General features: G+C 47.7%; 1 protein-coding gene across 1 annotated transcript; it reads left to right on the top strand.

The window, feature by feature from the left end:
• The first annotated feature begins 14,073 nt into the window (after positions 1 to 14,073).
• Positions 14,074 to 14,549, top strand: LOC147098378 (histone H2A-like). Its single transcript, XM_085970024.1, has one exon. The coding sequence runs from the start codon at positions 14,110 to 14,112 to the stop codon at positions 14,497 to 14,499; it is 390 nt and encodes a 129-aa protein (XP_085826150.1). The 5' UTR covers positions 14,074 to 14,109; the 3' UTR covers positions 14,500 to 14,549.
• Positions 14,550 to 21,592: the final 7,043 nt, after the last annotated feature.

Raw genomic sequence — 21,592 nt, 5'->3', positions numbered from 1 at the left:
GTCCGCGACTCTGTGGAAAATCTCTCTGACAGTCAGAGCTGGGTGAGAAATGAAACGAGAGGCGGCGGCACAGAGCAACTTAGAGGCAGCGAGCGGACGGGGCGGAGACATCCTGCTGTCAGCTCCCGGCCCCTCCAGCCTCTCTGTGTTTCTCTCTCCTCATTAACTCTCCGATTCCAATTAAACTCGGGCACTCCAGATTCCCAGACTGGCCTCTTTCTGTCTCGAAGACCGGGGTGTTTGCTGTCGAGAAAGTTTCATCAGAATTCAAGGCAGCAATTTCAATTTAAAGCCGTTTCATTGCTGCACTGATCACGCTCTCTCACCCGATCGCCGATATGTTCTCTGCTTTTTGACTGAAATTTGAAATCAACTAAAACTTCACGTTTAATTCCCACTTCAGGACTGAGCAGGGGAGCAGGGCGATCCTATGACAGGGAAATCTTTGAATTTTACACCAGAGGGTCTCTGAAATCCGGCGATGAGTGCGGACACACAAACACAGTGACATTAGTCTAACCCGCCCGCCCATTTAACACACTCTCGCTGACACAGTGTTCACTCTGCTCATTCACAGCACAATCTGTTCCCAGATTTACAGTTCACAGGACAGGTTTTCCTCTCCGCTCGGCGTGTGCTGCCGATTCTGGGGGTTAGTTGGAGTTTCCCAGCTCAGTCAGTATTAAACACTCTTTAAGCCGGCGCTCCTCACAGTGTCTGTTCCCCAGATTCAAGGGCAGGAGCCAATCACAGCTCTGGCTGTGTTCACCCGAATCTGGATTGAAGGTATTAAATTGTTCGCAGGCAGGAATATATTTGATTTATGATCTCACCAACCATCCAGCCTCTGTCTATCTCTCTCTCCGAAATTGAGGAACAGAACTGAGGAACTGGTGTCCGATGAATTCCATTCTCAACACCCAGAGACAGCAACCAGAGAGAGAGAGAGAGAGACAGAGAGAGAATGTACCCAATGATGTACAACGACTGTATAAATTAATATTGTTTAAAGTAATATTGTATGTACCCAACGAAGGTCAAAATTGTTTGACACCGTAAGCTTTGGCAATATGGTTCCCTGTAAACTGTCATGCCAATAAAGCATTTGAATTGAATTGAATTGAATTGAATTGACTGTATCAGTCTGAATGTTCCTACTCTGAGCCAGGCGGCCCACGCACTCTCTGTTACCTAGATTTAGGGGCAGGAACGTGTCACACTTTGGCTGTGTGGATCCTAGCCTGCTTTTAGATTACAGTATTATTCACAGAAATAGTGAGACGTCCTGTTCACCGCACATGCCTTGAACTCGGTTTCAATAGACCGAAGACTGAGAGGTTCAGCATCGTTCCAGGTATAACAGGCAGGGCTGGGGGATAGTGGGACTGGGGATTGATCCTGCACACCAGGCACAGAGACAGACACAGAGGGTTACAGTCACACAGGCCCGGGATCTTGTCTCGTATCTGTCGGCGACTCACCCAGCGGAGACAGGCAGAGACTGATTAAACTCCCCACTCACCAGCAGTTCAGTGTCAGAGATTGACAGAGCCTGTTCCTCTCCATTGTTCCATAAAGTATTGGGGAGACAAATCGCTTAAGGGACAGGATTCGAGTCGCTCTCACACTCACTGGCAGCAACTGACGTGTGTCCAGAGTCGCGTTCTCCTCTCCTAATATCTCCTTATCAGTCTCGATGTCAATGTTTCTTTGATAAGGCTCATGAGAAGCTCATTGGGATTATTTATTCCGTTTAATGCGCTATATATATTCAAGTTGTTGTTGTTGTTGCTATATTTAATTTCAGTGTCAGGAAGACAGGTCTGAGCATGCGTGGTAAACACTTGCCTGCTCCTCCCCCTCTCCCCGCACAGTGTTTAAAGCGACAGGAAGGGCCCATGCGAGCTCTCCTCCCCCAGCTCTGCCAGCGGGGGCCGTTTCCTCTGTGCTCGGCTGATGATCGCTGAACACATCAGGGAGCGGAGATATCACGGGCCCGAGTAAGGGAGCAAACAGCAGCCTCCTCACAGCAGCACATCACATTGGCACTGTGTCCACAGATGGGCTTTGAGTCGGGGTATGTTCAGCGGCAGTCGGGGACATTTTGTACGAGACAGCGTGGAGCAGCAACTCGCTCCGGAACGTGGAGTGAGTGGGGGAAGGGAGAGGCCATTCTCGGGCTGTGTGTGTACAGTGTAAGGTAACATAGGAAGTAAATCACCTCGCTCTTTCAAATCATTGCTGCTTTCTTCCCCCAAAGCAGGAGTGGATATTCCTGATTCAGATCCAGTCACACGGTGTCTGCTGTTATTGAGAGTGAGGATGTGAGGATTTTCACAAAGTGCAACTATTGCAGGCACCAGGTGAGAAGTGTGAAAGAACACATTTCAAAAATCGGTTATTTTGTTTCGGTGCGTTGAGTTCTCCAAAACCGTGTTGCTGGTGATTGGGAGATACATAGTCGCTACATCAGGTCCATCAGGATCCGTGCTCTGAGACATTCTGTTAATTACACAGGCCCTCAACTCGGTTTCAATGGAATGATAGAGCCATAATCATAGAGTCATAACGGCACAGAAGGAAGCCATTCAGCCCATCGAGTCTGTGCCATCTCTCTGCAGAGCAATCCAGTCAGTCCCATTCCCCTGCTCTAACCCCGTAGCCCTGCAAGTTTATTTCCCTCAAGTGCCTATCCAGTCTCCCCTTGAAAACATTGAGTGTGTCTGCTCCACCACTTCCGTCGACAGCGAGTTCCAGGTCCTCAACAGCCGCCCCCCTCGCCCCCCCCCCGCCCCATCTCTTGTCCAAAACCTCAAATCTGTGTCCCCTAGTCCTGGTACCATCAACCAGTGGGAACAGCCTTTCCCCGTCTAGCCGATCCAAACCTGTCATAATCTTGTACACCTCTATCAAATCACCCCTCAACCTCCTTTGCTCTAATAAAAAAAGATCCAGCATCTCCAACCTTTGCTTGTTGCTAAGATCCCCAATCCGCAGAACTTTTTGATAAATCTCCTCTGCACCCTCTCAAGGGCCTTCACATCCTTCCTAAAGTGTGGTGACCAGAACTGGACGCAATTCTCCAGTTGTGGCCTAACCAGCGCTTTATAATGATTCAGCATAACTTCTCTACATTTGTACTCAATACCTCTATTTATGAAACCCAAGATCCCATATCCTTTGCTAACCACTATCTCAATATGTCCTGCCACCTTCAGGGACCTATGCCCATTAACTCCCAGGTCCCTCTGTCCCTGCACATTCTTTACAATTGTGCCAATACGTGTATATTGCCTCTCCCTGTTTCCTCTGCCAAAATGCATCACCTCACTCTTCTCTGTTTAAATTCCATCTGCCACTTGTCTGTCAATTCTGCCAATCTTTCTATGTCCTCTTGCAGTCGATTGGTATCATCCTCACTCTATGGCACACCCCCAAATGAGGTGTCAATTGCAAATTTGGAAATTCTACTTTGTATTCCAATTTCCAGGTCATTTATAAATATAAAGAATGCAGTGGCCCCAGCACTGACAGTTGGTGAACACTACTGTCTACCATCCTTCTCTCTGAATAAAAGCCATTTACCACAACTCACTGTTTTCTGTCCATAGACTGACAACAATTGCTTGTACAGACCAGGTACCTGTGGTTATATTCCAGGAAGCCTTGTGGAATTTGATAGGTAGTCCAATGGGACTGGGAGATATAAACCTGGACTGTGGCAATAGGTTCGTTCCATTCATGGTCCAATGCTGGGGTTGGTTTGTGTCTGGATGCTGATAACTTACTATAGAACCGTCCTACACACCTGCTGTGGAGAATCTGGGACCCGATGTATTGCAGTAAGATCAGACCACGACACAATTTGTATCGCAGTTTCCTCTCCCCAGATACTTTACTTTGTTATTATAAACAAACACATTAATTTTTCATTTATTTTTATATTCTACCCACAACTGTCCATATTGTATAACTAATTCTGTTCTTATATTATAACTCTCGGAGCAAAATACTTCACTGAGCCAGAATAAATGTGATCTTTCCTCCACATGGAACAGGAGGAGCAGTGCAGGCAGCTCCTTCTCACACACAGTAAGTACATTATCACACACAGAATGACAGATTGAGATTGAATCACAATCACTTACTGTAACTGAGATTGACTGACAGATACAGATGAAGACCTACACTCAAATACCAGAGATAGACAGTTACTGAGTAAAATCCACACTCCCATACTAGAAACAGACAGATAGACAGAAACTGAAGCTCACATAGCAGATACAGACAGGTAGAGAGTGAAATCCACAGTCATTCTCCAGAAACTGACAGGTACAGATAACATCCAATGAGAAGCTGATGGCTACAGGACAAAATTCCACTCACATACCAGAAACTGACTGGTACAGGACAAATCCCCCTCACATAACAATAATTGACAGGTACAGGACAATTTTCCCCTCACATACCAGAAACTGATAGGTACTGGACAAAAACCCCCTCATAACAAAAACTGACAGGTAAAGGACAAAATCCCCCTCACATAACAAAAACTGACAGGTACAGTGGAAAATTCACTCACATACCAGAAACTGACAGGTACTGGTCAAAAACCCATGCACATACCAGAAACTGACAGACACAGGACAAAATCTCCCTCACATAACAAAAACTGACAGGTACAGTGGAAAATTCACTCACATACCAGAAACTGACTGGTACAGGAAAAAACCCCACTCACGTATCAGAAATGGACAGGTACAGTACAAAATCCCACTCACATACAAGATAATGGCAGCTACATTACTAAATCTCACCCACATATCAGAAACCGTCAGATACAGAACAAAACCCCAATCATATATCAGAAACTGATATTTACAGGACAAATCCTCCCTCACATTTCAAAATCTGGCAGGTACAGGACAAAACCACACTCGCATATCAGAAGTTGTCAGGAACAGGTCAAAACCACACTCACAGACGAGAAACTGACAGGAAGAGGTCAAAACCTCATTCACATATCAGAAACTGCCATATACAGGACAAAACATCACTCACATACCAGAAACTGACAGGTACAGGACAATATCCCTCTCACAGATCAGATACTGGCAGCTACAGGAAAAAAGAACAATAACATAAAGAAACTGCCATATACAGGACAAAACCCCACTCACGTACCAGAAGCTGACAGGTACAGGACAAAACCCACTCACATACCAGAAACTGACAGGTACAGGACAAAAACCCACTCACATACCAGAAACTGACAGGTACAGGACAAAACCCACTCACATACCAGAAACTGACAGGTACAGGACAAAAACCCACTCACATACCAGAAGCTGACAGGTACAGGGCCAATTCAGACACACATATCAGATACTGACAGGTACAGGACAGAATCCCACACACATTGCAGAAACTGAGAGGCACAGAAACTGAGAGATACAGCACAAAACCCCACTCTCAAACCTGAAAGACAGGTACAGGACAAAACCCGACTCACATATCAGATACTGACATTTACAGGGCAAAGACCGACTCACATGTCAGAAACTGAGAGGTGCAGGATATAACCCCACTCGCAAAACCGAAACTGACAGGTACAGGATATAAACACACTCACATACCAGAAACTGACAGGTACATGAGAAAATCCAATTAATATAACAGAAACTGACAGGAACAGGAAAAAACCTAATTCACATAACTGAAACTGACAGGCAAATGCATATCCAAACTCATGTAACAGAAACTGACACGTACAGGACAAAACCCCACTCACAGATCAGAAAATGACAGCTATAGTACAAAACCCCACTCACATGACAAGCTGACAGGTACAGGGTAAAATTCCTCTCACATACCTGAAGCTAAGAGGTACAGGACAAAACCCCACTCACAGATGAGAAAATGACAGCTAAAGCACAAAACCCCACTCACATGACAGAAGCTGACAGGTACAGGATAACATTCCTCTCACATACCTGAAGCTGAGAGGTAAAGGAAAAAACACCACTCACATACCAGAAACTGACAGGTACAGGGAAAAAACACACTTACTTCCCAGAAACTAACAGAAAGGAAGCATTAACAGGACATTTGGATAAGCATAATTTAATCGGACAGAGTCAGCATGGTTTTATGAAGGGGAAGTCATGTTTGACAAATTTGCTCGAATTCTTTGAGGACGTAACAAACAGGGTGGATAAAGGGGAACCAGTGGATGTGGTGTATTTGGACTTCCAAAAGGCATTTGACTAGGTGCCACACAAAAGATTACTGCACAAGATATAAAATCACGGGATTGTGGGTAATATACTGGCATGGGTGGAAGATTGGCTATCTAACAGAAAACAGAGAGTGGGGATAAATGGTTCATTCTCGGGTTGGCAATCAGTAACTAGTGGTGTTCCGCAGGGGTCATTGCTGGGACCCCAACTCTTTACAATCTATATTAACGATTTAGAGGAGGGGACCAAGTGCAACGTATCCAAGATTGCTGACGATACAAAGATTGGAGGGAAAGCAGTGAGTGAGGAGGACATAAAAAACCTGCAAAGGGACATAGACAGGCTAAGTGAGTGGGCAGAAGTTTGGCAGATGGAATATAATGTTGGAAAGTGTGAGGTTATGCACTTTGGCAGAAAAAATCAAAGAGCAAGTTATTATCTAAATGGAAAGAAACTGCAAAGAGCTACAGTACAAAGGGATCTGGGGGTCCTGGTGCATGAAACACAGAAGGTTAGTATGCAGGTACAGCAGGTGATCAGGAAGGCCAATGGAATCTTGGCTTTTATTGCAAGGGGGATGGAGTATAAAAACAGGGAAGCCTTGCTTCAGTTATACAGGGTACTGGTGAGGCCACACCTGGACTGCATACAGTTTTGGTTTCCATATTTAAGAAAAGATATACTTGCTCTCGAGGCAGTTCAGAGAAGGTTCACGCAGTTGATTCCGGAGATGAGGGGGTTGACGTATGAGGAAAGGTTGAGTAGGTTGGGCCTCTACTCATTGGAATTCAGAAGAATGAGAGGCGATCTTATCGAAACATATAAGATTGTGAGGGGGCTTGATCGGGTGGATGCGGGGAGGATGTTTCCACTGATGGGTGAGACTAGAACTAGGGGGCATAATCTTAGAATAATGGGCTGCCGTCTCAAAACTGAGATGAGGAGAAACTTCTTCACTCAGAAGGTAGTAAATCTATGGAATTTGCTACCCCAGAGAGCTGTGGAAGCTGCGACATTAAATAAATTTAAAATGGAGATAGACAGTTTCCTAGCTGATAAGGGAATTAGGGGTTACGGGGAGCGGGAGTCTAGGTTCGGATCAGCCATGATCCTATTGAATGGCGGAGCAGGCCCGAAGGGCCGTATGGCCTACTCCTGCTCCTACTTCTTATGTTCTTATGAACAGGACAAAATCCAACTCATATTCCAGAAACTGGCAGGTACAGGAAAAAACCCCACTCACATAACAGAAACCGACAGGTACATGAGAAAACCCAATTCATACACAAGAAACTGAGAGTAACAGGAAAAAAACTGACAGGCAAATGCATATCCACACTCACGTACCAGAAACTGACAGGTACAGGACAAAACTCCATTCACATACCTGAAACTGACAGGTACAGGACAAAACCTGACTCACATATCAGATACTGACATTTACTGGACAAAGACCCACTCACATATCAGAAACTGAGAGGTACAGGACAAAAGCCCTCTCAAATACCAGAAACTGACAGGTACAGGATATAACCCCGTTCACATACCAGAGACTGATAGGTACATAAGAACATAAGAAACAGGAGCAGGAGTTGGCCAATCGGCCCCTCGAGCCTGCTCCGCCATTCAATAAGATCATGGCTGATCTGATCCTAACCACCAATCTACTATCACAGAACCATCTCCTGAATCTAACAGAATTAGACACACAAAATAGGATCAGGATCAGGCTACACGGCCCCTGGGCCCACTCCACTACCCATAGGGGCATATCCGATCCGAACCTAGACTCATGTCCAAATTCCTGCCTGCTCCCCGTAACCCTTAATTCCCTTTACTTCTAGGAAACTGTCTATTTCTGTTTTAAATTTATGTAATGATGTAGCTTCTACAGCTTTTTGGGGCAGCATATTCCATGGACCTACCACCCTCTGAGTGAAGTAGTTCCTCCTCATCTCAGTTTTGAAAGAGCAGCCCGTTATTCTAAGACTATGCCCCCTAGTTCTAGTTTCACACATCATCAGGAACATCCTCCCCGCATCCACCCGATCCAACCCCTTCACAATCTTATATGTTTCAATAAGATCGCCTCTCATTCTTCTGAACTCCAATGAGTAGAGTCCCTATCTACTCAACCTCTCCTCATATGTCCATCCCCTCATCCCCGGGATTAACCGAGTGAACCTTCTTTGTACTGACTCGAGAGCAAGTATGTCTTTTCTTAAGTATGGACACCAAAACTGTATGCAGTATTCCAGGTGCGCTCTCACCAATACCTTGTACAACTGAAGCAATACCTCCCTATTTTTATATTCTATCCCCCTAGCAATGAAAGCCAACATTCCATTGGCCTTCTTAATCACTTGCTGCACCTGCATACTAACCTTTTGAGTTTCGTACACCAGGACCCCCAGATCCCTTTGTGCTTCAGTACTTTCCAGTTTCTTGCCATTAAGATAATAACTTGCTCTACGATTTTTCCTGCCAAAGTGCATAACCTCACACTTTCCAGTATTGTATTCCATCTGCCAAATCTCTGCTCAATTACTTAGCCTGTCTAGGTCCCCTTGCAGGTTTTTATGTCCTCCTCACTCACTACTTTCCCTCCCATCTTAGTATCATCTGCAAACTTTGATATGTTACACTCGGTCCCCTCCTCCAAATTGTTAATATAGATTGTAAAGAGTTGGGGACCCAGCACTGACCCCTGCAGAACACCACTAGTTACTGATTGCCAGTCTGAGAATGAACCATTTATCCCAACTCTCTGCCTTCTGTTAGATAGCCAATCCTCTATCCATGCCAGAATATTAGCCCCAATCCCGTGATTTTTTATCTTAAGCAATAATCTTTTGTGTGGCACCTTGTCAAATGCCTTTTGGAAGTCTAAATACACTACGTCCACTGGTTCCCCTTTATCCACCCTATATGTTACTTCCTCAAAGAACTCCAGCAAATTTGTCAAACATGACTTCCCCTTCATAAAACCATGCTGACTTTGTCCTATTAAATTATGATATAAGAAATCCCAACTCATATACCAGAAACTGACAGGTACAGGACAAAACCGCACTCACAGATCAGAAAATGACAGCTATAGTATAAAAACCCCACTCACATAACAGAAGCTGACAGGTACAGTATAAAATTCCTCTCACATACCACAAGCTGACATGTAAAGGAAAAAACACCACTCACATACCAGAAGCTGACAGGTACAGGATAAAACCCCACTCACAGATCAGAAAATGGCAGCTATAGTACAAAACCCCACTCACATAACAGAACCTGACAGGTACAGGATAAAATTCCTCTCACATACCAGAAGCTGACAGCTAAGGGACAAAACACGACTCACATACCAGAAACTAACCTAATTCACATAATTGAAACTGACAAACAAATGCATATCCACACTCACGTAACAGAAACTGACAGGTCCAGTACAAAACCCCACTCACATACCAGAAGCTGACAGGTACAGGACAAAAGCCCACTAACATACCAGAAAAAGACAGGTACAGGACAAAACCCCACTCACATACCAGAAACTGACAAGTAAAGGACAAAACCCCACTCACATACCAGAAACTGAGAGGTACAGTACAAAACACCACTCACAAACCAGAAACAGACAGGGACAGGACAAAACCCGACTCACATATCAGATACTGACATTTACTGGACAAAGACCCACTCACATATCAGAAACTGAGATGTACAGGACAAAAGCCCTCTCAAATACCAGAAACTGACAGGTACAGGATAATACCCCATTCACATACCAGAGACTGATAGGTACATGAGAAATCCCAGCTCATATGCCAGAAACTGACAGGTACAGGACAAAACCTCACTCACATCACAGAAACTGACAGGTACAGGAAAAAAACATACTTACATACCAGAAACTAACAGGAACAGGACAAAATCCAACTCACATTCTATAAAGTGACAGGTACAGAACAAAACACCACTTACAGACACCACTTACAGACAAGGTAGTGACACCAATTTTAGACAAGAAAGCGACAGGTACAGGGCAAAATCACACTCACATCCCAGAAGCTGACAGGTACAGGAGAAAACCTCACTCACATAACAGAAACTGACAGGCAAATGCACATCCACACTCACATAACAGAAACTGACAGGTACAGGACAAAACCCCACTGACATACCAGAAACTGACAGGTCCAGGAAAAAAACCCAATCATATATCAGAAACTGACAGCTGCAGGAAAAAAAAACACCACCAACATACCAGAGAATGACAGGTAGAGGACAAAGCCCCACTCACATACCTGCGCGGTGCTGAAGGTTTTCCTGGAGAATATGATCAGGGATGCGGTGACCAACACTGAGCACGCCAAGTGCAAGACGGTCACTGCCATGGATGTGGTGTACGCCCTGAAACGGCAGGGCCGCAGTCTCTTTGGATTTGGCGGCTGAACAACTCGACCCTTTCCACCAAACACAACACAAAGGCTCTTTTAAGAGCCACCCACCACCTCACAGAGAGAGCAGTGACCTGGGAGCGAGGGTAGACAGTTGATTTACATTGTGATCGGTGTAGATCTATATTTTACTCCAAGTTCTATATCTTGGTGTGTGGATGTTTTAAATCAACATAGGCACGATGGGCTGAATGATCTTTATTCACAGAATCGTAGACATTTACGTTACAGAAGGATTCAGCACAAATAATATCTATGCTGCTGAATCCCACTTTCCAGATCTTGGTCCTTAGCTTTTCAGTTTATGACACTTCAAGGGCGTAACATATAGTTTTTAAATATGATAAGGGTTTCTGCCTCTACCTCACTTTCAGGCAGAACGTTCCAGACCCCCAACAACCTATGGGTGATAAAAGTTCTGCTCAACTCTCCTCTACTTCTTCTACCAATTATTTTAAATCTTTACCCCCTGGTGATTGATCTCTCTGCTAAGGGAAATAGGTCTTTCCTGTCCACTCTATGTAGGCCCTTCATATACACATCAATCAAGTCTCCTCTTGGCCTGCTAATGTGCGGAATCATTCTGTGATTCTATAAAAGGACGATATCCCGAATGAATAATTCGACTATATTAATGCTGCGACTTCCTCTGAAAAGAGCCGTTGCTTTGTTTTCTGCTTTTACAGTGCGTTGTGAAATTTATTTGCTATTGTCCCTTCCGACACCCCGTGCTTGGCCAGCTCCCGGGCAGCACCAGGCTCACGGCGGTCTGGATGTGTGGACACAATCCGCACTCTCCAAACTATTGGAGTTTGGTGCCATCTCCTGGCCGCCAGCCAGTGGTGCAACAGGAGAACCATTCCTCAGAAACTATTTTAAATTGGAGAGAAATAACCTGAACATCTTGTTTCCGTTCAGTCTAAGATGATTGCAAAGTGTTTTACACGTCCTGACTGAAGCTCCAAAGACCTATGGCGAATGATCTGTAAATACAGCGTCTAACATTTTAAAATTAGGGCGATGAATTTATCGTGGTGTGGCTCGCTGCCCTCCCTCGCGAGTTCATTGAAGTTCGATTCAAGGCATCGCAACCAGGCTCCTGTTAACACAGTTTAGGTCACCCTATCGCAGTTTATAGTAGATGCATTGCTGGTCATCTTCCAAAATTCTATAGGCTCTGGAACAGTTCCCATGGATTGGAGGATAGCTAATGTATCCCCACTATTTAAAAAAGGTGGTAGAGAGAAAATGGGGAATTACAGACCGGGAAGCCTGATATCGGTAGTGGGGAAATGCTAGAACCCATTATAAAAGATGTAAAAGCAGAGCACATAGAAAACAGTGACCGGATCGGATAAAGTCAACATGGATTTACAAAAGGTAAATCGTGTTTGACTAACCTACTGGAAGTTTTTGAGGATGTAACTGCTAGAATAGATAAATGAAAACCAGTGAATGTGGTGTATTTGGACTTTCAGAAGGCTTTCGATAAGGTCCCGCATAAGAGATTAGCGTGCATAGTTAAAGCACATGGGATTGGGGGGTAAGGTACTGTCTTGGATAGAGAACTGGTTGGCAGACAAGGAAGCAAAGAGTTGGAATCAACGGGTCTTTTTCCGAGTGGCAGGCAGTGACTAGTGGGGTACTGCAGGGATCGGTGCTAGGACCCCAGCTATTCACAATATATATAAATGATCTAGACGAGGGAACTAGATGTAATATCTCCAAGTTTGCAGATGACACAAAGCTGGGTGGGTGCGTGTGCTGTGAGCAGGATGCAGAGAAACTCCAGTATGAATTGGACAGGTTGGGTGATTGGGCAGATGCATGGCAAATGCAGTATAATGTGGATAAATGCGAGGTTATCCCTTTTGGTATCAAAAACAGGAAGGCAGATTATTAACTGAATGGCAATAGATTGGGAGATGGGGAAGTGCAACGAGACCGGGGTGTCCTTGTGCACCAGTCGCTGAAGGTAAGCATGCAGGTGCAGCAGGCGGTTAAGAAGGCAAATGGTATGTTGGCTTTCATAGCGAGAGCATTCGAGTACATGAGCAAGGATGTCTTGCTGCAGTTGTACAGGGCCTTGGTGAGACCACACTTTGAGTATTGTGTGCAGTTTTGGTCGCCTTATCTGAGGAAGGCTGTTCTTACCATGGAGAGAGTGCAGCGGAGATTCACCAGATTGATACCTGGGATGGCAGGAATGACGTATAAAGAGAGATTGGGTCGATTAGGTTTATACTCGCTAGAGTTTAGAAGAATGAGAGGGGATCTCATTGGAACTTATAAAATTCTAACAGGACTAGACAGACTAGATGCAGGAAGGATGTTCCCGATGGCGGGGGAGTCCAGAACCAGGGATCACAATCTAAGGATAAGGGGTAAGCCATTTAGGACTGAGATGAGGAGGAATTTCTTCACCCAGAGAGTGGTGAACCTGTGGAATTCTCTACCACAGAAGGCAGTTGAGGCCAATTCATTAAATATAATCAAGAAGGAGTTAGATATATTTCTTAAGGTTAAAGGGATCAAGGGATATGGGGAGAAAGCAGGGACAGGGTACTGAATTTGGATGATCAGCCATGATCTCATTAAATGGCGGAACAGGCTTGAGGGGCCGAATGGCCTACCCCTGCTCCTATCTTCTATGTTTCTTTGTTTCCCTTTGTTCTCAGACACGTTCATTTACAGCGCCTGCCGACGAATTAAGAGCTTGTTCTACGGGTAAGACTCAGATTCCAGTCACATCGTTCTCTCTCAAGGCATTTTCAGGTTTTAAAAATAACTGTTGGGGGTTTATTAACCCGAGACTTCTTGCAATGTAACAGCCCAGAATGGGAGTTCTAACAGAGACTGGAACGGGGGCAGATTGAACACTGTCCCTCTTCTCTTTCCAGAGGACTCCCGGTTCTGTTTTCACTCCCGCCTGTGCAAAGGATCCATCGACAATTATTGAAACCTCACTTTTACAAAGATTGAGCTGGAATGTGTCCGCTTACAGAACCAATGGGGGTTGATTCCCTCCCGTTACATTCTGAAATTGAACAGGCTGATTGTCACAGCCCGGACTGTGCAAAGGAAATATGGAATAAGACAAACGGGAATAAAACGTGCTTGGAAATCTTTGGCTAATGGTGAATTTATTAACATAATAATCCTCAATTTATAAATTATTGGCGGGGCTTTTGAAATTTCAAAAATCGTTGGAGGTCTGACTGTTGAGGCAGTTATTTCCGCCCTCTTTTCATTGGTGGGAAAAGCAGACTGTGAATGGTCACCGGAAAACACCAATGAAATTCACCACAGTGCGACCAATCACAAGTACGCTGTCTGCATTCCTCCAGAAGGTATAAGAAAGGCAGATGTGGGAGGAGATTTTCATTCTTTCTCTGACGGTGTTGATTGTGGAAATGTCTGGAAGAGGAAAAACCGGCGGTAAAGCTCGGGCCAAGGCCAAGTCTCGCTCATCCCGGGCCGGATTGCAGTTCCCTGTGGGCCGTGTTCACAGGCACCTGCGAAAGGGCAACTATGCTCAGCGTGTGGGTGCCGGAGCCCCGGTCTACATGGCTGCTGTGCTCGAGTATCTGACCGCTGAAATTCTGGAGCTGGCTGGCAACGCGGCCCGGGACAACAAGAAGACCCGCATCATCCCCAGACACCTGCAGCTGGCCGTCCGCAACGACGAGGAGCTCAACAAGCTGTTGGGAGGGGTGACCATCGCTCAGGGCGGGGTGTTGCCTAATATCCAGGCGGTGCTGCTGCCCAAGAAAACCAGCACTGCCAGCTCCAAGAGCAAGTAAAGCGAATAAGATTCAATCTAATAACCCAAAGGCTCTTTTCAGAGCCACCCACATAATCTTTGAAAGGGCTGGTTACTGTCCTGTTATATGGGTCACGATTATACGAGGTCTGATTTAACAAGTTAAATCTTAAAATCTACTTTGAAATTCTTTTGCCCATCAAACGCTGCCACATAGTAACAGTGACAGATACAATTGCTATCCTGTATGAACGAATACTCGATCACTCACATGCAGTACCAGTGAGTGAGTGGTAGTGCTTTTCCTATACTCACCTATCAACCCCACACTGACAGTACCAGAGAGTGACAGATACAGTGTCTATCCCATATTCAGCAGTGAATCCCACATTGGCACATAGTACCAGAATGACAGAGGAAGTGTCTATCCCACACTCAATGATCAACCACATTGTTCACACTAGAATCGGGTGAGCGCGTCCATCTGCATTTAATGGTTCGAAAGCAAAATACTGCGGATGGCAGCTGTCTCGCATTCTGCCAGCGCATTTCACACCTAATCTAGAGCTGTCTTTTGTCTCCACTAGTCCTATCACCATCTCGTCTCGTTTTGAATACCTCTTAATCTCTCTTCTCTTTTGTTGTCTCCCAGCCCCTTAATCTATTTCATTCCCTGTGCCTCTTTCGTCTTGATAAAGGGTTTTGACCCGAAACGTTGACTCTAATTTCTTTCCACGGAAGTTGCCTGGCCTGCTCAGTTTTTCCAGCATTTAATGGTTGTTTGGAGTTTTCAGCTGGACCAATAAACGACTTGGCAATAGTTTTAAGCGGAACATAAACAGGGTACTGAGGTATCTGTCGAAATCAAAATGGCTTCTGCTGAATCATTGTCTCTTGTTGCAGCACTCGCTGTCGGCCAGTAGATGGCACCAACCTCTAATAGTTTGGAGAGTGCGGATTGTGTCCACACATCCAGACCGCCGTGAGTCTGGGGCTGTCCGGGGAAACTGGCCAAGCACGGGGTGGCCAAGAACGCCAGCTCCAAGTAAAACTCCACAATTTACTGACAAAAAAAAACACAACGGCTCGTTTAAAAGCCACCCACAGCCTCTCTGAAGGAGCCGCCTGTTTAATGCACTGATTGTCAGTTTATTCATTCCGGCTAACGTCCTATCAATCTGGTGATGACATTATCAGACAAATAGGGAAACTGCCGCATTTTAAAATCTGTCTCTGTCGAATTTATTAATTATAAACAAAAGTATTTACTTTTTTGAATTTAGCGGATTGTTTCAAGATTAATTTATAAATTCTTTAATTGAGGCCAATAGTTATTTTTGTTAAGGTAATGAGATTTCAATCAAGCGACCAATCCGAAGTAGCCTCAGGTTACAGCGGGCTCCGAGAGTTAGAACTGGAGACATTACAGTCCATCCAATGACTTTACTTAAACCCTTGCATTTCACAATCCCCGACAGTATCTGTGCAGAAAGCAAACTTCAGAAGGAGAATAATCTCACAAGTTGGCCTCTTGTCACAGCAGCTCGGTTTAACCTATTGTGAGGTGGAAAGATCCGGTTCCCCGTCACACCATCTGTCTGATATATAAAAGCTGAATGGAAACAGAACACTGAGCGTATTGCAGGCAGCAGGAGAAAGATCACATTTCAAAAATCGGTTATTTACTTTCGATGCTTTGAGTTCTCCAGAACAGTGCTGCTGGTGATCGAGAGATACATTGCAGCTCTCTCAGATACATCAGGATCCGGGCACTGAGATATTCTGTTAATTGCACAGGCCCTCATCTCGGTTTCTATGGATTGAAAACAATTCTTTGTACAGCCCAGGTACCTGTGGTTATATTCCAGAAAGCCATTCTGAATTTTATAGGTAGCCCCATTGGAATGGGAAATGAAACCCTGGACTGTGCAATGGGGTGGTCCAATTCCTGGTCCAGTGCTGGGTTTGGGTTGTGTCTGGATGCTGATAACTTACTGTAGAACCGTCCTACACACCTGGTGTGGAGAATCTGAGTGCCGCTGTGCTGCAGTGAGGTCAAACAATGGCACTGTTTGTATCGCGGTTTCCCCTCGCCAGATAATTTACCTTATTGCAAACAAACACATTAATTAGAACTCTTTTTATATTCTCCTGGAACCTGTCGTTATCTTATAACTAATATTAATCTCGTATTATTATTCTCATAGCAAAATACTTCAATGCGCCCGCATGAATAGGATCTTTCCTCCACCCGGAATGCAAGGAACAGTGCAGGCAGCTCCTTCTCACACAGAGTAAGTACATTATCACTCACAGTGCGCAGAAACACAGAACTGGCCTCAGTCCTATTATCACAGGCAGCAGGAACAGTCCCACTTTGATCCGAATTTCCAGAGTTACATTATGAATCTCACAGTCGTTATCTGAGGAATGTTGTCCTTATCTGAGGAAGGATGGCCTTATCTGAGGAAGGATGTTCTTGCCATGGAGGGAGTGCAGTGAAGATTCACCAGACTGATACCTGGGTTGGCAGGAATGACGTATGAGGAGAGATTGGGTCGATTAGTCTTATATTCGCGAGAATTTAGATGAATGAGAGGGGATCCCATTGAAACTCAAAAAATTCTAACAGGACTAGACAGAATAGATGCAGGAAGGATGTTCCCGATGGCAGGGGCGTCCAGAACCAGGGGTAAGCCATTTAGGACTGAGTTGAGGAGGAATTTCTTCACCCAGAGAGTGTTGAACCTGTGGAATTCACTACCACAGAAGACGGTTGAGGCCAATTCATTTAATATATTCAAGAAGGAGTTAGATATATTTCTTAAGGCTAAGGGGATCAAGGGATATGGGGAGAAAGCAGGGATAGGGTACTTAATTTGGATGATCAGCCATGATCACATTGAATGGCAGAGCAGGCTTGAGGGGCTGAATGGCCTAATCCTGCTCCTATCTTCTATGTTTCTATGTCACTTGCAGCAGCAGAATAAGATGTTATTTCAAAGCCCAAACACATTGCAATGATAGGCAGATCCATTTTCACTCCCTTACTCACACACACGAACAGATAGACACTGATATGGAGTCAATGCTCGCTGCTGGCAGTACATGGACTATCAAACCCAACAACTACCATAGAAGACCAGAGATTCGGAGATAATGGACTGAACCAAATCCTGAGACAGTCACTTATGATCACAAACTAGCATTACAAACTCCACACAGGTGGAGAATGATTGCAATCCAACATTCACACAGAGCAAGAATAGTACAGTACAATAGACTGTCATTTACATAATAATTCTCAAACTCACATACATTACAAGTCTGACAGATACAGAATCAATCCCACACTCTCAAACAGTAGCAAAAACTGACAGCAACATAATAAAGCAGACATTCTCAAAGCAGAGACAGTCAGGTACATAGTAAATTACAGAATCACACCAGAAACTGACAGACAAAACAATACATCAATATACTGGAAACTGCGTTGGAGGATAATCCACACACACATCCTAGAGATGGATATTGCTAGGAGAAATCCCACATTCATATACCAGGTTGACAGCTATAGATAAATTCAATGCACATTTAAAAGAGACTGACAGATACAGAGTGAAACTCGCACTCACATCCCAGAGAGTGACAGGTACAGGGGGAAACTTGCACTCACATCCCAGAGACTGTCACCCACACCCACAAGCAAAGACTGGCAGAAACTCCACACTTCCATAACAGAAACAGGCAGTAACTGATTAAAACCCTTACTCATATAACAGAAACTGACAGGTACAGCATAAAACCCCACTCAGGTACTAGAAACTGACATTTACAGAGATAATACCACAATCACATACCAGAGACTGTCAGATACAGAGTGAAACTCACACTCACATACCAGAGACTGTCAGATACAAAGTGAAACTCACACTCACTTACCAGAAGATCACAGGTGCATAATAAATCCAAGACTTGCATACCAGAAACAGAAGATAGTGAAATAAAACAACACTCACATTCCAGAGATTGACAGATACAGAATAAAATCCACACTCGCATCCAAGAGACTGTCAGCTATAAGACAATAAGAAGTAGTCACAGGAATCTATATCTATATATATAAAGCGGCTCTTCTGTCTGTCTGTCTGTCTGTCTGTCCGCCTGGTCTCTATACGTTTGGAAGTTACAGAGCGTACCGACGCGCGCGTCGCCTCAAAAGAAAGCTTGCGATTCCGGACCGGTCATCGGCGTATTTACGTTTCGGCCGGACAAAAATCCCGCCCGCGGTATCCCAAAAACGTTCAGCGTTCCGCTCATTAGCATCTCATTAGCGACCGTGTGACGTCGAGGTCTTCCTACAGTTGAGTGTCGAGTGACTCGACGATTGACCAATCCTACGCTTCGGTGACCTGACCGGTCGACCAATCGGTGCGTGTGTGGGCGGGCCTTATCCTTCTGAACCAAGGTGAGTGGCCGCCATCTTGATTTTCCACAATTTTTCCCCCACACTTTCTGTGTGTTAGGGAACTAAGGTAAATATTTGAATTATGTGTTAGGGAATTAATTAACAATTTATTTCAGTTTTATATTGTGTTTAGCAACCCCCCCTCCCTCCTCCTCACCCTCGCGCAGGGGGGACTCGGTGCTGGTCTCCAGGCCCGCTGCAGGCAGGCCTGAAGCTCCAAAAATTTCTCTATCTCTCTCTCTTCCTTTCTCTCTCTCTCCTTCTCCTCTTCCCTCTCTCTCCTTCTCCTCTTCCCTCTCTCTCCTTCTCCTCTTCCCTCTCTGTCTCTCTCTACTTCCCCCTCTCAGGTTTGACGGTGTCGGAGCCCGAAGTGAGCCGCTCTAACGGCTGCCAGCCCGCGGGGTTTCCCTGCCTGCTCCCCGCTCTAACGGCCGCCAGCCCGCGGGGTTTCCATGCCTACTCCCCGCGTGCCGCCTCGCGGTGCTGGCACTGACCGCGCATGCGGCGCCCGCCCGCGAGAGCCCGCTCTGGCTTTTTTTTTTTAAACGGCAACCACGCATGCCTTGACGCCGGCACGCATGCGCACGGCCCCCGTGACGCCAGCACACAGCCTCGTGAGATCGCGGGGGGGGAGAGCCTCCGGAAATCGCGGGGGGGGGAGAGCCTCGGGAAATCGCGGGGGGGGTAGAGCCTCGGGAAATCGCGGGGGGAGAGCCTCGGGAAATCGCGGGGGGGGGGGAGAGCCTCGGGAAATCGCGGGGGGGGGGAGAGCCTCGGGAAATCGCGGGGGGGGAGAGCCTCGGGAAATCGTGGGGGGGAGAGCCTCGGGAAATCGCGGGGGGGGGAGAGCCTCGGGAAATCGCGGGGGGGAGAGCCACGGGAAATCGCGGGGGGGAGAGCCTCGGGAAATCGCGGGGGGGAGAGCCTCGGGAAATCGCGGGGGGGGGGAGAGCCTCGGGAAATCGCGGGGGGCGGGGGTGGAGAGAGCCTCGGGAAATCGCGGGGGGGGGAGAGCCTCGGGAAATCGCGGGGGGAGAGCCTCGTGAAATCGCGGGGGGCGGGGTGGAGAGAGCCTCGGGAAATCGCGGGGGGGTAGAGCCTCGGGAAATCGCGGGGGGAGAGCCTCGTGAAATCGCGGGGGGCGGGGGGGAGAGAGCCTCGGGAAATCTCGGGGGGGAGAGCCTCGGGAAATCGCGGGGGGGGGGGAGAGCCTCGGGTAATCGCGGGGGGCGGGGTGGAGAGAGCCTCGGGAAATCGCGGGGGGGAGAGCCTCGGGAAATCGCGGGGGGGAGAGCCTCGGGAAATCGCGGGGGGGGGGGAGAGCCTCGGGTAATCGCGGGGGGCGGGGTGGAGAGAGCCTCGGGAAATCGCAGGGGGGAGAGCCTCGGGAAATCGCGGGGGGAGAGCCTCGTGAAATCGCGGGGGCGGGGGGGGGGAGAGAGCCTCGGCAAATCGCGCGGGGGAGAGCCTCGGGAAATCGCGGGGGGGAGAGCCTCGGGAAATCGCGGGGGGGGGGGAGAGCTTCGGGAAATCGCGGGGGGGGAGAGCCTCGGGAAATCGCGGGGGGGAGAGCCTCGGGAAATCGCGGGGGGGAGAGCCTCGGGAAATCGCGGGGGGGGAGAGCCTCGGGAAATGGCGGGGGGGGGAGAGCCTCGGGAAATCGCGGGGGGAGAGCCTCGGGAAATCGCGGGGGGTGGGGGGGGGAGAGAGCCTCGGGAAATCGTGGGGCAGAGAGAGAGAGAGGGTGGGGGAGGAGAGAGAGAGAGAGGGTGGGGTGGAAGAGAGAGGAGGGGAGAGGGGTGGGGGGGAGAAGAGAGAGGGGTGGGGGAGAAGAGAGAGAGCGGGGTGGTGGAGAAGAGAGAGAGAGGGTGGGGGAGAAGAGAGAGAGAGGGTGGGGGAGGAGAGAGAGAGGGTGGGGGAGGAGAGAGAGCGTGGGGGGGAGGAGAGAGAGAGGGTGGGGGGAGGAGAGAGAGAGGGGTGGGGGAGGAGAGAGAGGGGGTGGGGGAGGAGAGAGAGGGTGGGGGAGGAGAGAGAGAGGGTGGGGGAGGAGAGAGACAGGGTGGGGGAGGAGAGAGAGAGGGAGGGTGGGGGAGGAGAGAGGGAGGGTGGGGGAGGGGAGGAGAGAGGGAGGGTGGGGGAGGGGAGGAGGGAGGGTGGGGGAGGGGGAGGAGAGAGGGAGGGTGGGGGAGGGGGAGGAGAGAGGGAGGGTGGGGGAGGGGAGGAGAGAGGGTGGGGAGGAGAGAGAGAGAGAGGGTGGGTGGGGAGGAGAGGAGAGAGAGAGGGGGGAGGGGAGGAGAGAGAGAGAGGGTGGGGGAGGAGAGAGAGAGAGAGAGGGTGGGGGAGGAGAGAGAGAGAGGGTGGGGGAGGAGAGAGAGAGGGAGGGGAGAGAGGGTGGGGGGAGGGGAGAGAGGGTGGGGGGGAGGGGAGAGAGGGTGGGGGGGAGCGAGAGGGTGGGGGAGCGGAGGGAGGGTGGGGGGGAGGGGGAGAGAGAGGGTGGGGGGAGGGGAGAGAGAGGGGAGCGAGAGGGTGGAAGGAGCGTGGGAGGGTGGGGGGAGCGGGAGAGGGTGGGGGGAGGGGAGAGAGGGTGGGAGGGAGCGAGAGGGTGGGGGAGGCGAGAGAGGGTGGGGGAGCGACGAGGAGGTGGCGGGGGAGGGGGAGCGAGAGG

Source organism: Somniosus microcephalus, chromosome 29, assembly GCF_052327205.1.
Source record: "Somniosus microcephalus isolate GS21.2 chromosome 29, FLI_Smic_1.0, whole genome shotgun sequence".
In the NCBI taxonomy this organism is placed as follows: Eukaryota; Metazoa; Chordata; class Chondrichthyes; order Squaliformes; family Somniosidae; genus Somniosus; species Somniosus microcephalus.
The sequence above is the reverse complement of the archived record's forward strand: the minus strand, read 5'-3'. Positions and strand labels throughout refer to the sequence as shown.